General features: G+C 42.8%; 1 protein-coding gene across 1 annotated transcript in view; it reads left to right on the forward strand.

Annotated features, from left to right (window-relative positions):
* Window positions 1-18,398, forward strand: part of ABCB7 (ATP binding cassette subfamily B member 7) — a gene marked incomplete at its 3' end in the record, with an annotated part of 154,638 nt that overhangs the window by 86,708 nt on the left and 49,532 nt on the right. The window contains exon 3 of the mRNA XM_068369682.1: window positions 13,215-13,407. Within this exon, the coding sequence (XP_068225783.1) occupies window positions 13,215-13,407 (193 nt within the window). The remainder of the gene's footprint in view (window positions 1-13,214; window positions 13,408-18,398) is intronic.

Here is an 18,398-nt window from a genome sequence, read left to right on the forward strand (position 1 = left end):
CCCTCAGAAGGAAGCTGGGCAGCAGTCGAGACCGAAGGACTCACTTCCCCCTTCGAAGGATGCACGGAAGGAGGAGGAGAGCCTAGAGCACCATCACCAGCAACAGCACCTGCGTCGGAAGGCCCAGCCACGTCGGAGGCCTCTGTCACCACGACGTCGACAATAGACAGAGGGTCTACCTCCGCTACCACCGGCGACTGTTTAACAGCGGCCCCCAACGAGACAAGGTCAATAAGAGCGACCCTGGAGGGCAAGCCCTTAAGCCCCAGGGACGACCAAATCTGCAACAGATCACTGGATAAAGAATTATTATCAATAACCTCCCCCGGAGGAGGAGGGGGAACCGCCTCGCTATGGGAGGCGACGCCCTCTCCCCCCACCGAAGGTAGGGAAACAGAACAAGGGCCTGCGCTCCCACTCGGACGACTCTCCTTAGGAGGCGGACGAGGGGGAGCTTCGGAGGAGGTTTGGGCGGCGGAAGAAGAGTCCCGAGAACCTTCCTCCTTCAAGGCTAACCCCGGAGGAGAACGGTCTCTCTTGGACTTCTTCTTACGCCGACGGCCAAACCTCTCCCACTGGGAGGCAGACCACTCCCTACACTCACGGCACATGTTATCCTGGTCGCACCGTCGGCCCCGACATTGAGGGCAGAGGGTGTGAGGATCCGTACTCACGTCCGACATGAAAGTCCCACAAGGACGGCCGGCAACTCCAGGGCATGTCCGCATATTAAATAAAAGAAAATAACTGAAGGTCAACTTCCAACCAATCACACAAGCTGTAAAGAAAAAGAAGAAAATTAAAGGCTGTCAGCGAAGGCGATGAACAGACACGTCTGATCACCGCCGAGCCAAAAGTGAAGTGAAGCAAGTCACCGGTGTGTGGAGGGGGGAGGGGTAGCAAGCTACCCTTCCCCACCCCCCGCTAACTAGCGCGGGGGTAATTAACCCTCGTTAAAAACTATTGGCTCGTCATTTCAGCTGCGCTAAAAGTAAACCCTTTGTAAATAGCGTGGTTTGTATTTCGGTTACGGAACAATTAGTTTTTTAGCAATTTTTCATAATTATTGTGTAATGGAGAGACTGACAAACTAGCGTAAAAATGTGTGATGTGGACTTTATTTTTTCATTTAATATTGAAGAATAAGTGACAATTTTATAAATGACATAAGGTGAAATGATGTGAAGAGTTATTATTCATGTAACATATCTCTCGCCTGTAATATGGTAACCCTCTTAATAGGAGATACCTTGAATCCTTGTGATGGGCATGAGGCCTCTTGAACTGGGAAATAATTTTTCCTGTGTATGACTCAAAATTTCCCTCAAATAATTCTTATATTTCTTATTACTACTTCAACCTCCTTCATATTCTATCAATATTCTATCAACTGTCTCCCACCTAACTGTCCAACTTCTCCTCCTCTTTTCACTGTTAGGATTTTTGGGAGGGGATACCATTGCTTTGTTTGGAGTTATTTTCAAAGACAATTGTTAGAGCTCTGGTGGTCTTGCCAACTTCCTGATAACATTTGGACTGAAAGAATGTCAGTGTTTTTGTATCTCCTTGCCAAAAGTTGGCCTATGGATTCCATGGGTGAACAGGTTTTTTGAGATGGGACTCTTGGCATTCTTTTCAGTTGTCTGCCACTATGATTAAAATGGGGATGATTGTATTCTTGAAATGCTTTCAGTCCGATCAATTGGGTTCCGATTACACTTGAGATGTTTTAATTATAGTGATGTTCAATTGTGGTAGGGTAGGAAGTGGACATTTGTGATTCTGTTTTCACGGGGGTCATTTGTGGAGGAACTAATTCCATGAAAGGCTAACGGAGTCTCTGTTCCTATGAGTATAGAAACATTTTGTCCTTTAGAATAGGGAACATGTCTTCAGTAGAGCTCAGATGGCCTTTGAATTCATTGATAAGGTAGTTAACAATAAGTGCAGAGTGCAGGCGATTAGACCCCTTCCAGCCTGTTGGAAGCTCTTCATTTTTGTCTTTGGTTGTAACGAGTACGGATATACTCTTTTGTCCTTATAAAAATTTTATATTTTCTATTAGGAAGTGAATACTGGCTGTTGTTTGTGACTATGGGTGTGAAACAAGAAATTCCTACTTATTTTGGAAAGGATAGAAGTTGCAACCATTTTATGGTGAAATTCGCTGTAGATCCACTCTCCCTGTGCTACTTGTAGAGGGCATGATTGTTTTCAATTGTCCCCGTCCGTCGAGTGTAGGTCAAGGCCTCCTGTTCAACAGCAGGTGTATACCTTGAAGGGTAGGAAGGAAGCTAAACCTTCTTTGAGTTCTGTCATGGCAATGCTCAAGAAGACACCAGAAAAGTCTTATGCCTCTTCCGTTCTCTCATTTAGTGCAAACGCTACTGCCACTTTTGGGCATACTCCCCTGGCTCTGTCCCCAGGGAGTATGCATCAAGAGCTAGGAGGCCTTGGATCTATCTCAGTATGCTTTGCAGGTTCTGATGGTGTCTGGGGCTCCCCCAGTGATTGCTGCACCCCATCAGAAATTGGATGCTCTTCTCCATTGCTGTGCAGACTGCCACCAACAAGTTTAACCTAAGGAAGACTTGGGCCTCCTTTGGTCTAACAGGTAAACCCACTATGACCTTTTTGGTGGAGCTGGTACAAAGGTGACCTTGCCCCTGTTGTCCCCAGTGCCAGTGTCTCCCATGGTGATGCCAGTGGTGAAAAGGTGTGGTACGTGTGTTCCCCAGTGTCAGTGATCCAGTGATGTTCCCAGTGCTGGTGCTCCCTCTAAAGGCCAAAGGAACCGTGAAGGGTTGTCCTGTGACACCTGTGCCAGTGCTGGCAAAAAAAAAAGCTTGGGTATTAATAGGTGCCACTCTGAAAGTTGAGAAAAAATCAGCTCCAGGGCTGAAAGTGTGTGTTGCCCGGTGCTGGGTGTCACCCCATACATCACCCCTGATGCAGTCACCCCGAATCTTGTACCTGTGGTTCTGGGGCCTTTAGCTCTCAATCCCTCTGTGCCTGTAATTCCATTCCCTGTGTTGCAAGCTTCTGTAAGTGTGCTCATCCCATTCCCCCATGATATTATTTCCCAGTGTTGTGGCTCCTGATGGAGCAACTTGTGTGGTTTCTCACCTCTGGGAAGCGTCATCGTCAATAGTTGCTGAGACATCAACTGCTCTGCTTGTAGAGCCTGAGGTGAAGGTTATGAAGAGGAAGAAACGTGCTCATTATTCTTCCTCTTCTTCTTCCTTGTCCTCCTTTTTGATATGCAACTCAGAATTGGATGTCGCTTCTAAGAATAAGAGGAGGGGGTTGAAAAAGTTTAGGAAGATCATTTGTGGTTGCAAGAAAAGGACTCCTTTCAACACTGCCTCTCTTATTTGGGGGTGGTTGTGTGTTAATGACACTTGTAAAGTTCCCGGCTAGAGTCACGGCCCGTGTATTGTTTCTCCTGGTACCGGTGTGCTGGGACGTGGCTGTGACCCCATGGCTCGGGTTTCCCCACCTAACCTGGTGGCCAGACACTATAGGAGTGTACGACCCCGTACACTTAATGCTCCTGGTTGTTGTAGGAGCTTTGGTTTCCTCCATCTCCCTTCCTATCTGATCAGTGGACTCCTGTTTGTCTCTCAAGTCGTGATACTTTTGTAAAGTAAATGGAGAAGATGGCTCCACTCAGGGCTGTCATTACATGTGGAAGACGAGTTAGGGGCGGAAGGACTTTCTTCCCATGTCTGAGGGCCGTCCCCCTACCCTGATCAGCAGAGGGAAGAGTACTCCTGCCTGCTGTGGTCAGTGCCGGAGATTCTTCCCTCACTGTTGTTGGCCATCTTGGCCCATCTTCAGCCCCTGATTACTTTGCTGGTTCTGTCCTTTGGACAATGTGATCATATTCATGGGGGTTAGAATGCGTCTAGTGAATTTTGCGGAGCAACCTGCCATACCCTTTACCTAAGCTGGATATGAGCCCAGCTGGATATGAGGGTACTGGGGATTCTTCTACCTTTAAGACACCGAACCTTGGACTAGTGCCGACAGAGGCAGAGAATCCCGAAGTGAAGTGTTCATTTGTGAACATCCTTACATTTATTTGTGAGTACACGATGTCGGGGAGGCAACACTGAACCTTGGCTGTACCTTACGAGAGAACCTCAGTCATTGATCGCCACTTTGATGTCCCTCAACGGTCGAGGCTATCCCTGAAACTGTCTTGGTCAGATATGGTTAATTTGGCCCTGGATCGAGATGACAATCAAATTTGCAGATCTGAGAAGTCTCTCGCTTCCAGCCAGTCAAACAGTATCTTGCCCATCCCCCTCACTCTCGAGGCAGAGAATGTTCAACGCACCAGAATTTCAGGTTGAATCATTGTTGTATGCACTGTTGAAGGTATTCTTCTTGGAGAAACTTAAGGCAGAAGGCACATCCTTTTCGGCCTTTGAGTCGGTAGCCATGGAATTGTCTGCTATGGCTTCCCTCTAAGTTGTCACTTGGCTTGACTGGTGGTCTGACGCAGTGATGTACTTTGCCAAGTCAACATGGTTATTAATTCTGGAGTCTTTGATGATGTATAAGTCTTGTGCTGTATTGAGGGGAGGGCAATGACCTTCCTGGACCATCAGTCAGTAAACCAGTGGACCAGCAGGGTTTTGAAGAGGAGGGATTTTTTGGTCTTCTGATTTTCAAAAGAAGTTGGCTTAGAAGTAGCTCTGTCGCTTCAGAGCTCACCGGTATGGACAATCACATCTCTCCTTCAGAGGAATTACAAGCAGGCAGTTGTGAAGGGGAGAAGTGCTTTACAGGATTCCCCAATCCAGTGCACAGTTTCCTTTAAAGGCTCTAGCCCTTTGAAGGGAGCTGCAGCCAACCCCTCAGGGTCAGCCATGCCTACGGGAAGATGTGCAAGGAAGGCCTTCGGGGGCCTTTCCTAGCCCCCAATTAGGACTTTTCTCAATGTCTTCCAGAGAGGAGATTGTGGATTGATTTGTTATTTTAATGCATGAGAAGGAATACTCTTATTTATTATGTTAACAAGATTTTCATTTAAGAACACAGCAGACTCAACCCCTGAGAATTTATATATATCTTACAAGAGTATGAAACATTAGTGATAGGCTGCTCAGTTTTAATCACTTAAGAAACCAAGGCATGATCAGATGTCCAAGCTGAAGAGCAAACCTTCCTTTTTATAACACAAGGGGAATCAGTGTCTACAATTTTAAATATAAAACTTACCCGCTGGTTATATAATAGCCTAAGTCCCCGACGCCTCGGCAGAAAATTCAAAATCTCCTGCGCAGCTTAGCGCATATAAGCCAGGTGTACCCCAGCGCCCTCGCGGTACCCCAGGTAGAACTATGCTCAACCAATTCAGATTTTCTCTGCCGCCATAGCTGGCTGAACTATTGGAAATTCTCTCTTGTTTCCTTATTCTGTTTGGACGTTATTTGGTGATGTATTAACGTTTTTGAGTTTTGGCTTTCGCATATTTGTTTTGTTGATCACGTATTTTAACTTAAAAGGTAGGGTTGGAAGGTTTTTCAACCTATTTTAAACCTCACGAAATCATAGGGGCAAAATGTAAACATTTCGTCCATGGATGACGTCACAGCCTCTTCCGTAGGCTGAAAGTCTGTCTTGCCTTTTAAGAATATAAGTGATTTTGCTTTTGGAGTTTTAAGTTATAAATTAAATTAAAGGAATTATTTTGAGAAAATTTTATCCTTTTAATATTCTTCTTTAGATAATCTTTGATCTGTTTGCGAAGATTAACTACCGTTCAGTTTATTTTTGTTACGGTAATCAGTATCGTTACGATGTTACATATATTGTAGCGATTTTATGAATAGTACTTTCTTCTTACTTCTCAAGTTTTTTATTGTACTTTATAGAAGGAACATTTTATTTTGCAATTAATTGGTCCTTTCAGTATTTTTCCTAAGTCAGAGATTAAAGGAAGTTACACTTCAGTTTATTTTATACGATGCAGTATTCTTTACATTCGTCGTAGCGCACGATTCTATGTATCGTTGTTGATTTGGTGGTTTTCGGAATACTAAATTGTTTGTATATTATTTGTAGTTGTTCCAATGATGCGAGTGATGATTCATCTATTATTGGAACCCCTTTATTTAAGGGTTTATTTTAATGTATAAATATTATATCTATTAAGGTAATTTTTGATATTTAATATTTTGTTACTTTTATATGGGTTGCTTTCCCATTCAAACAATTGTCCAGTGACAGAATTATAAGTCTCTCCCTACGGAGTTCATTTCCTTTGAGAGAGTGTATACTTTGTCTTTCAGGTAATTATGAAACTATCTTTGTGCCAAAGAGTAAAGTGCAAATTTTTTTTTAATGATAAATTGTGCAGTGAATTTTATTCAGTGGAGAGTGCTTCTATTCGGACCTGTCGTTATCATAGCCTTAGACCTATATCGAGCTCCCGGACCCATGGGAGAGGTTAAGTCAAACGGTGAAAAGAATCGAGAGGGTAACCAGGCGTTACAGTCTTTTAGACCCGAACTGAAGTCCTCTCGAGTGTTTTCTGTCGACCACCAGAACACTCACCCTCGCTATAGATAAAGCGAGGTGTTAGTGTTTTCAAAGGCGCTAAGCTGAAAACAAAATTAGATTCGTTCTGTGTGTGTTACGTTTCATGCGGCGCAGACGCAGTGCCGCCACCCCACCTGTTGGGTGTCGTCTCTCGACAGTGGCTAGCACTATGGATTTGCAGTCTTTTCTGCCTGCCGTTAACAGGGCGGTTGGGTGTCTCGATTCCGGTCTTTGACACGGACGCACAGGCGTCGTGTCTTTAACGGTGAGAACTCCTTGTCGCACAGGCGGCCTACCTACTGCAATGTTCAATGGTGGGGGAAAATGGATGCTTTACTTCGAATGCTCGACGCAAACCGACGGATCATAGCACCTAGTATTAGTCTATACAGACGCGCCGACATTCGCCAGGCAGCAGAGCCGGCGAAGCGTCATCGGAACGGTGCGGCAACGGAAACGGAAACGGAACGTCGACGGAATGGAGCGAAGCGCCACGTCAGTGTGGACGCTTCAGCGTCAGTGTGGACGCTTCTGCGTCAGTGTAGACGCTTTCAGTGTCAGTATGGACACTTCAGCGTCAGTATGGACGCTTCAGCAGCAGTGTGGACGTTTCAGCGTCAGTGTGGACGCTGTAGCGCTAGTGTGGGCGCTTCAGCATCAGTGTGGACGCTTCAGCATCAGTGTGGACGCTTCAGCATCAGTGTGGACGCTTCAGCGTCGGGGTGGTCGGTTCGCTACCTATGACTATAGACTTTGATGTCTACCTGACCATGAACGTCTAGTGTTCAGTTATTGTTGCTCCAGGCGCTATATTAAGAAATAAATCTTAACTAGAAAGATTTTATATTCTCGGTCCAAGGCCTGCTGGGCTAACTCTTGGGTGTGAGAACTAGAATTAAACCTCTAAGTATTGAGGTCCGAATTCAGAATCATAAGGAGTGGATTCCTAAGAATCAAGACTTCTCTTCCTAGGATAGAGATTGTTAAAGGAAGGCAATAACTTTCAGAAACTCATGAGAATTCTTCTAAAGAGTTTCCCTCATATTTTTTACCTGCTGCTCCTCGTTTCGACTTCAGAGTTTTCGCTACTTGAGTTGTTGGTGTCGCTATTTATTTTATTTTATTTATATTACAAGCCGGCTACAACCCTATTTGGGAAAGCAAGATGCTTTAACCCAAAGGGCTCCTTTAGGGAACGATGGCCTAGTAAATTAATGGTAAAATAAAGTAATGAATTAACATTAAATCATTCTCAGGAAAATAAAGAAGCTTACTGTAGAGATGATACAGCGCTTGCAGCTGCTACAATAGAAAGGGCATTAAGGCCTTTATGAGAATAGAACGTTAAAGTATATCTCCCACCACGGGCAGATCTTTTATGATTTAATGTTTTATGTTTTTAAACTGCCCTTGTTAGTGACTCGTTAACATAGCACAGTGCTCTGGAGGAGGTGTTTGTTCGTTTTCACCTTGCCCCTAGTCCTATATCTCTAACTTACGTTCCAACCCTTGGGAGAAGGAAGGTCGGTAGGCTGAGGTTCTTCGCGGACCTTGTGCATTAAACGTCTGTTCCGCCAAGCAATATTGTTGATGCAGTCCAAGACGGTCTCTCTCCCCTTTGGAATGATGAGGTAATGCTCTTTTCTTCGCCTATGATTGGTGAGCTATGACATCACAACCATGTGACATAGTATCTTGAAAAGAGCAGGGTTGGAAGGTCTTGAAGCGATCAGATCGTCATCGTTATGGTATCATGGATCTTGTAACTGTTTTCTGCATATTAGAATGCAGTTCCCTGACGAGAATAACATTCTACGTTTTCCCTGTCTACCAGACTAGGTAGTTACTCGTCATGTATGCACGCGAACAGAACTTACCTTCGCAGCAGTCGGGTTTTGATGCGTGAACAGGAAGCAATCGAGTGTTTTTTTTTTTTTTTTCTTCCGCGAGAGAAGTGGAAGTCAGACAAGTCACATACAATCCTAGCTCTTCCTCTGGATTCTGACTCACTTTCAGGGAGGAAGGACTTTGTCCTCATCGAAGGATGCATAACCTAGAATTGGTAGTCACCAATCGATTTGTCCAAGACCTTTCAGGAGTCTTATGTTTTTCTATTAACTTATCCTGCAGTATCTAACGTTCGCCGGAAGTTTTTTCTTTTCGGAAGAAGGCGACGTGTCAGCACCTGACTCGTGTAAGACACATAGTTCTTCGGGGGAAAAGGTGCTCAGTTTGCTTCTGTTCACACTTCTTCTCCTTCCCCAGTTTGGAGAAAGGTCTATTACTTTCTTCTGAGGTCTAGCGACTACTGTTGACGGTATCTCACAGCATTGGATACGTTCAGTTCGCGCACAAGGCGCGCTTGAAATGTCATAGGGACTCTCCCAGGTCGCTCTCAGGACTGTGGTTGATGCTCTCTCCCGGCCTTCGCCCACGCTTGAGTTGGCATACTCACTACCCCGCGAGTGTAGATTTGGTCTGAGCTAAAAGAGGTCTATTTCATCTGTGTTTAGCGTTTACGATTCTTGGGGGGGAGAAAATTTTCTCCTAAAGAGTCTAAGGACTACCATAGATCAAAGAAATGGTTTTCCGATTAGTGTCAGAAGGCATAGTTCTCCTATGCTTAGTAACGCTTCCTTGCAGAAATATGCTCGTGTTACGAGAAGCGTTAGAGCGGGTGCTTGTAGCAGTCTGGTCTCTCTCTTACGGCAGACGTCGTGCAGACACAGACGCAGGTTTTGGTCTCTCCCTCACGCAGTCCCAGACGCAGACACCAGTCTGGTCGTATGTTGGCCGCTAACAGTCAAAGTTGATCCTTTCAGCAAGTTGTCCCTTTTTCGCGGTCTGCGGGACGCGTGACTATCACTCATGCGTACGCATCTTACACGCGGACAATTCTCGGCTATCAGTTCCGTCTTTCCGTCAATGACCGGACGCGATGCTGTCGCCTCCACGCTGCACGCTGTAGATTTACAACAAGCCGGGCACACACACAGAGCTGTACCCACATGACAAGGTGAATGCATATAGCACACTGACACCTTATGGAAATGCTACCACATGTGACATTATGGTTGCATGCTAGACGCATACAGTCAAGTCTTGTTCTCACAGCAGTTTAACCAGATTATTGTCTCTCCATCGCGTCTCTGGACTCGCAGCTAACGCTCCCTCTTGTCAAGCTTTGGGTTTAAGTTTGTTGAACACTTGCTGATTCTACACGAATCAGGTCTTAACCTCACAGCATGAGGTTCACGTGGTTGACGCTTCTTTTCAATGCCTAGCTTTAATATCGGTTTCTTGCGACCGATATGGACGAGTTTTGGGAGGCGGTTCTAGATCCCGATTCTCTCTCACGACATGTTGAGTGTAGGCAGCATACTGGAACCGTTCTGGACTCATGCTGGGACCATGCTGGGTGCATGCTGGAAGCATGTCTTTAGTCCTTTTCCCCGTGTCAGGATCACGAACGTTTTTTGTTAAACCATCAAGCTTTAGGTCTAGCTGCCTCCAGTTTTTCGGAAAACCCCTAAGATCTAGAGGGTTGTCCGAAGGAGACAGCTGAGGCTTTCGCTTGTACAAAGGACTTTTGCCTCAAGGTTTTCCAACCCAATTAGAGTGCTTTATGGAGTGGTGTAGAGCTAGAGCCAGCTCTTCATTAGGTAACTCTAACACAAGTGGCCTATTTTTTCTTAGACCTTAGAAGAAAACATTTTCTTCCCTCCTCGACCATCAAAGGGTACAGGAGTATGCGGGCATCTGTCTTCAGACGCAGAAGATTGGATCTATCAAATAGAGACTTTATAGATCATCTCAGATCATTTGAGAGGACTTGGAGGCATCAGCAAGATGCTCCAGCCTGAAATTCAGGGTTCGTTTCTGGAGCTTCGCGGTAGTGACAGATCCGACCCTTTACGCTTGGTTTCTTTTTTAAGGCCTAACTTTGGAGACTTTCTGAGTAAGTCTACCATAGTTGAGAGTCAGTGAAGTTCACTCTTTTAGCAAGAACATGGACTTCACATTGGTTAAGCCATAGGTACCTTGCAACCTGGATTCTTGGTTATTAATAAACATCTTTCTCATCCATAGCCTAAATATTTCGGGATCACTATTCTCTCAAATTTGGTTTGCGATGGGCTGAGAAGAGTTTTTTGCCCGATTAAAACGATGAAGTTTTATTGGAACAAGAACAAAGAAGTAATGAGTCTTTTCATAACTCTTAGGTGCATGGTCAAGAAGCCTGCGCTATCCATGTCTAAACATTCTGTCATCTCGTATAGACTTTGATTACAAAGGTTCTTCCACATGGTTGGGTGACAGATCATAAGATGTTGAAAGAGTAAAGACTCACGAAGTTAGAGCTGTAGAAACTTCTGTAATTTTTAAACTATACTGTTCTCTGCAAGCATCACGTATACAGTCTTGTGAAAGGGTAATCCTGTATTCGTCTTGCTTTACTTTTACCGTGTCCAGTCTCTATGAAGACGTCTACGTTTTGGGGTCACTTGCAACGAGTGCAGTAGTAGGTGAAACATTCTCCACTACATTTCCCTAAATTCCTAGTACCCCTGTTCTTCTCTTGGAACTGTTATATATGTTTTTATGATTGTACGTGAAGATTGGTCGGCAATCTTCAGCAATCTTTGACCTAATCAGGTGGTCATTTTGTTCCTAGAGAGCGCCCGGAACAAGAGTATTAGTCGAGGTCCTGTCATGTTATAGGTGGTTGTACCGTTTGACAGCTCCTAGAGATCATCAGCCCCGAGTGGATCACTGGATCTCCTAAGGATAGCAGATAAAATGAGGCAGAGCATTGCTGTCGACTTCCTTATCAGGTTAGAACCACTTAAGTTGTTTATGTAACTCTTAAGTGAATTTCCAATTATGCAGCTGTCTTTGACACACCACCAATGGGTGTCAATCAGCTATTATATAACCAGCGGGTAAGTTTTATATTTAAAAATGATGTTTTCATAATAAAATAAATTTTTGAATATACTTACCCGCTGGTTATATAAGATTTAGACCCACCCTCCTCCCCTCTAGAGACCATGGGGCATGGAAAATCTAAATTGGTTGAGCATAGTTCTACCTGGGGTACCGCGAGGGCACTGGGGTACATCTGGCTTATATGCTCTAAGCTGTGCAAGAGATTTTGAATTTTCTGCCGAGGCGTCGGGGACTTAGGCTATTGTATAACCAGCGGGTAAGTATATTCAAATATTTATTTTATTATGAAAATATAATTTTTAAGCAATTACCAGACTTCTGAGTAGCCTCACTTATCATTTTCTCATAGCCTGATTTAAAAGCTCTTGAATCATGGTGAATAGTAGGAGAAACAGAGTTTATTCTCTCACAATGCTGAGCACTGAAATCCTTAACAAGTACAAAAGAGGCTATACAGTACTTTCATCTATTTGTATCTTAGCCATAATGGTGAGAAGACAATTGAAGATAGAATCCCTTGATGAGCCAAAGATTCCAGAGAAAGCATAGTCAATCTCCTCCTGTTGACAAAAAGCATTTAATACCTAGATATTTTATTGTATATCAGGTTAGATAAGTTAATTTAAAGATAAATGATAACATGATTGATTGGAGTTTTTTTTTAATTTAAGGTCAGAATCCGTTAGTCAGCTTTATCTACTTATATTTGGCATATAAGCTAGATGCTGTTGGGGTTAACTTGTAATTTGTATAGATGCCAAAGATACAGTATGCCTATTTTCTCATAAATTGATTTTTCTTGCGAGGACTATTGACAGTGTGGTCTCACCCTTCCTTGTCTGTTATGTTTAGTATTCTGTACTTTGTATCTTAAGAGAGTGCAATTGTAACTACTTATGTAACTTCAATGCTCAAGGTTCTCATTTGGTTACAGCTCCCGGGTTTTAAAGCTTTAGAGCTCCAAATAGATCATACTGTATAATTCTCACATGCAAGTTATAAGGTACCCTGACACTTGCACGAATTTATGGCACGCATTGTCACGACTCGAGTCGTGAACTGGCGTGAATTCGTCGTGAACCTGTCGTGACATCGTGGCATGTCGTGACGAGAATTTTGAAATGTTCAAAATTTTGGTCACGACAAAATTTCGTGAACGCGGCGTGAACTATGCGCGAACTGTTCGTGAACTCGTCGGGACGATGCGGGAAGTGCACAAACTATGCTAAAACTATGCATGAACTCGTCGTGCCAGTTCGTGTCAATGTGGATAGGGGAGCTGTGATTCTGAGGTAATTTTTGTTTTTATTTTCATTTTCCAGTTCGTGCCACAAAATGTCACGACTTGCCACGACAAATTCGTGGCAAAAAGTCGTGCAAGTGTCAGCCTGGCAATAGCTTCACATTTTTATCAGGTCCCCAAAAATGAAAAATAAATTTGAACTTGACTCAAAAATACTATACTGTACTCACTTAATGTAAGTAGCTTTACTTACATAGGAAAATTTTTTTTTTGGGGTGGGAAAGTTTTTTGAAAAAGGAAAATTACTATTAATGTTAGAAAATTAAATTTGCTTTGAGAAAAATTACAATTTTTTAGTGTAAATTTTTTTAGGATTGCTATGCTCTCTACATTATTAATAATTTCTTACTACCATAAATGCTTATTAAACTAGTTTGTTAAATTTGAAAATTATATTTTTCAATTTCAGGGAAATCCAGCTGTTAAAGGACGTGTGATAACGGCTCTTGGGCTGCTTATAGGAGCCAAGCTACTCAATGTCCAGGTTCCTTTTATTTTTAAAGATGCCATCAATTATTTGAACGAACATACTGGTGAAGCACTGTCTATGGCAGACCCTGTTTCAACAGTAACCACCACAGCTATCAGTATGATGATTGGATGTAAGTACAGTATGACTTTTTACTCACATGGTTGTGGGTGGGGAAATGACGATCAGCAGAACTCAAGTTTATCATGGCTGATAATCATGAATTATTGGTCTTTATCGGACTATTTTATTTTTATTACAATGAACTTCCCTAGATGTTCATATTGCTTCTTCTCCAGAAGATTGGTTTAATTGACATGTACTTGTAAAATATTTAAAAATAAAAAAAAATTCCCATTTTCTTTCTCTTCAATAAACGCATGCCTTTAGTAAAGGAATGGAACATTCCATCAGTAAGTGGTAAGAACTCCAGAATTGACATGCCAGGCTCTTTCTGTCCCTTTCAGTTTCTGTATCAACACGGTTTAGTTCTGACATTCCCTAGAGTGCATATGTTTACCTATTACTGTGCATTAGGATGTGTCCCCTTTATTTGTTAGCAATTATTACGGGGGAGTGTTCACAGGAATTGTTTCTGTGAGATGAGATCCGCATTCTGTTTGTGTATAGTGTCGAGGGCACTACTGTGATTGTAAGGAATGTGCTTTACTTCCTGGGCACTCTCATGGAAAAGTTTGTTTCAATGATTGTAATAAAAGTTGAAAGTATTAAAGGGAACTTTGCTTTATACTAGTTGATCATAGTGACGATAATGACATGCCTCCACTTTTAAATAAATAATCAACCATTTTCCAATGTGATGAGCTTCAACGCTCTATACATTTCTTGCTTCCTTTGTTAAAATCAGAAGTCCAGTGAATAGTCTGGCCTATTCTTTACATATTCTCCTCTGTCCTTATACACCTGACAACACAGATTACCAAAGAATTCTTCTTCACCCAAGGGGTTACTGCACTAATTATTCAGTGGCCACTTTCCTGTTGGTAAGGGTAGAAGAGACTCTTTAGCTATGGTAAGCAGCTCTTCTAGGAGAAGGACACTCCAAAATCAAACCATTGTTCTTTAGTCTTGGGTAGTGCCATAGCCTCTGTACCATGGTCTTCCACTATCTTGGGTTAGAGTTCTCTTGCTTGAGGGTACACTCGATGACACTATTCTATCTTATTTTTCTTTCGCTTGATTTGTTAAAGTTTTTATAGTTTATATAGGAGATATTTATTTTAATGTTGTTACTCTGGGCATATAGCATCCTGCTTTTCCAACTAGGGTTGTAGCTTAGCTAATAATAATAATAATAATAATAATAATAATAATAATAATAATAATAATGCAGTACAGTAATTCTGATCATAACCACCCGGCTACTGAACCTAACCTCACTTCCCATGTTGAGTCTAGTGATAATAACCGATCAGAGACTAGTTATTCATTACTTTAGACCATTTTGCTGCAAAACCCATTCATTGCTGCAATCCTAGTCACTCTAATAGCCCTCCTGATTATAAGGCATTTTACAGTAAACTGTTTCAGTACAGTGAGCCCTCGTTTATCGCAGTAGATAGGTTCCAGACCCGACCGCGATAGGTGAAAGTCCGCGAAGTAGTGACACCATATTTACGTATTTATTTAACATGTATATTCAGACTTTTAAAACCTTCCCTTGTATGTAGTACTGTTAACAAACTACCCTTTAATGTACAGAACACTTAATGCATGTACTACAGTACCCTAAACTAAAACGGGCACAAATATTAAAGGCGATTTTATATCATGCGTTTCCTAAACACGCCAAAAAGCACGATAAAAAATGGCAACCAATGTTTTGTTTACGTTTATCTCTGATCATGGTGAAGAAACAAACGCATTTACACATCTGTGTATAGGTTAGTTTTTGCATCGATTATATTGATTATTCAGTACAGTATGTTGATTTTGTTATTACCAATGTTTTACTAAATTTTTTTTAGGACTTCCAAATGAAATGTTTTTCTTTATGACGCCGCCTGAAACGGCGCCGTCATAAAGTACGCTCAGTAAACAAACGAAGGCATTTAACGCGCATGATGAAAGTGATAAATAATGATATTACAGTAAAAGCTTTTAGAAAATATGTTACAGTGAACCCTCGCTACTTCGCGGTTCGACAATCGCGGATTCACCACTTCGCGGAGTTTTCCCATAACCCATATATATACATATCGCGGATTTTCCGGAAAATTCGAAAATACCGCGAAATCTGAAGATAACCAAATACGATATTTTGTTACCTGTAATTCCATTAATACTGTAATTAGTAATATCTGCTCTTACTGATTGTTCATTGCATTACATATGATATATAATTCAGCACAGAAAGAAATAAAACACGAAAAGAGAATGTGATCATACGATAATTCAGTACGTAGTAAAATTAAATCGAACATGAAACGCAAATCAGATGCAGTCATACCATATTAGAATGGTGTGTACTGTAATGGATGTGCTTCTTTTCCATGAATCTTTTGTATGTATACGTACGTAGTACAGTACTGCATCCAATAATATTCTTTGTTGCAAAAATCACATTTCGAATACTGTAAGCGTACGAGAGAGAGAGAGAGAGAGAGAGAGAGAGAGAGAGGCGTAAAATAGCGTACGTAAATTTTTATTATTATTGTTATTATTATTATTATTGTTGTTGTTGTTAATAAAATTATTATTGTTATTATTAATCATTATTATTATTATTATTACTGTACAGTATTATTATCATTATTTATTATTATTACGGTACTGTATTGTACTTAATCTACGTACGTTCAGTATGCGCGGGGGCATCTTCTATGAGTAACCAACGCGCCATAGTACTAAGACGGGTTGTGATTGGTTCAAGCGCTGATAGATGACGAATCAAAACTCAAGTTTTGTTATCTAGCCTGTGATTGGTGTTTTGCCCGCATCTTCTACCCGCAGCATCAAAGTTCTCGCGGGGCTGCATCGTTCACTTTCTCTTTCCGCGTATTGCTGAGTAGACGTTCTTAAGTTTGTGAAGTTTAATCTGTGCTGTGTGCGACTGTTTTAAGTTGAACTTTTTGTTGAACTTTCTGTTACAATGCCTCCCAAGCGTTCTGCTTCTAGTAAGGCTGGTAGTGAGCCTAAACGCCACCGAAGAATGATGACGATAGCTGAGAAGGTTACGCTTCTCGACATGTTAAAAGATGGTAGAAGTTACGCGGCCGCCGGCCGCCATTTTGGCATCAACGAATCCACCGTTCGCTACATCAAGAAGGACGAGGCGAACATTAGAAAGACTGCTGCAATCACCTTTAGCAGATCAGCGAAGCGAGTCGTTACAACGCGTAATAAAACGATCGTACGCATGGAAGGTGCTTTAGCTGTGTGGATTGCCGACTGCCGGAAGAAGAACATAGCGTTGGATACGAACACCATCCAAACAAAGGCTTTGAGCTTATATGAGAATTTTGCTGCAAAGGAACCTAAAGAGGACGACGGCAACCATGCTGAAGATGATGATGATGCAGATGATCCTCAACCAGGGACATCCACTGATTCCCAGCCTCAGAAACGTTTTTCCGCAAGCAAAGGATGGTTCGCGAAGTTTCAGAAACGCTTCGCCCTGAAAAGCGTTTCCCTGCATGGGGAGTCTGCTTCCGCTGACACTGCCGCTGCTGAAACTTACGTGAACCAGACTTTCAAGAACATTATCGCTGAAGGTGGATACAAGCCGGAACAAGTGTTTAATATGGATGAAACCGGCTTGTTTTGGAAGAGAATGCCGTCGCGAACTTTCCTGTTCAAAGAGGAAGCCAAAGCCTCTGGCTTTAAGGCATTCAAGGATCGCGTTACCCTCGTGATGTGTGGCAATGCTGCTGGATTTTTGTTAAAGCCGGGGCTTATTTATAAGTCGAAAAATCCTCGCGCTTTGAAAAATAAAAATAAGAATCTCCTTCCCGTGTACTGGATGCATAATCAAAAAGCATGGATTACGAAGATGCTGACCTCCAACTGGTTCCACCAGTGTTTCATCCCGCAAGTCCATGAATATCTCTTAGAGAAGGGCTTGCCATTCAAGATCCTTCTCCTTATGGATAACGCTGGTGGACACGCAACTGACCTGTCGCGTGAGGGCGTTCAGGTTGAGTTCCTGCTACCCAACACCACGTCATTAATTCAACCAATGGACCAGGGGGTTATCAGGGCGTTCAAGGCCCTCTACACGAAGAATACCTTGGCGGACCTCGTTGCGTGTGTGGATGCTGCCCAAGATGACGAGGATGAAGACTTCAACTTGAAGGCGTACTGGCGGCAGTACACCATAGCCACGTGCCTGCAGAATATTCAAAAGGCACTTCAAGAGATGAAACCTGCAACCGTAAATGCGAGCTGGAAGAAGCTGTGGCCCGATATTGTTTACGACGACAAGGGATTTACTCCGTCGGAAATCCAACACTCTGCAATACGGAAATCTGTGCAGTTGGCTGCCATAATTGGGGGTGACGGGTTTGGCGACATGACGACTGAAGACGTCGACGAGTTGTTGGACTGCCATTCCCAGCCCCTAACTGACGCAGACCTCGAAGACCTGACGAAATCGGCAAGTGAGGAAGAGAGTGAGGGTACCCAGGAAGAGACCCAAGAAAATGTCGAAGAAACGGGCTTAACATTAGAACGGCTTGCCAAGTTCTGCAACCATATGAAGGAGGCGAAAGAAATGTTGCAAGAGTGGGACGAGGATATGGTTCGCTCGATGCAATTCTGCAACAAGGTTGATGACATCACGACTCCCTACAGGATGCTCTTGGATCGAAAAAAGAAGCAGCGGCAACAACTTCCGATCACAATGTTTTTTCAGCCTCGCAAAAAAGAGCCAGTTCCTCCTGCTAGTACGCCTTCGGAAGAAATTGAAGAAGTTGAAGAGGTGTCCCAGGAAAAGACACCTCCGTCTGAAGAGACGTAAAATACTATCATTGACTGCACAGTAGAACACATCATCAGCTTCATCATCATCATTTCTACTGTGCAGCAAATTCATCGCCATCGTCATTCAAGTTTTTCTTGAACTTCTTTCGTGGTGAGTACAGTAACAATCTTTATTTTTTACTT

This window comes from Palaemon carinicauda, unplaced genomic scaffold (assembly GCF_036898095.1).
Source record: "Palaemon carinicauda isolate YSFRI2023 unplaced genomic scaffold, ASM3689809v2 scaffold80, whole genome shotgun sequence".
Lineage (NCBI taxonomy): Eukaryota > Metazoa > Arthropoda > Malacostraca > Decapoda > Palaemonidae > Palaemon > Palaemon carinicauda.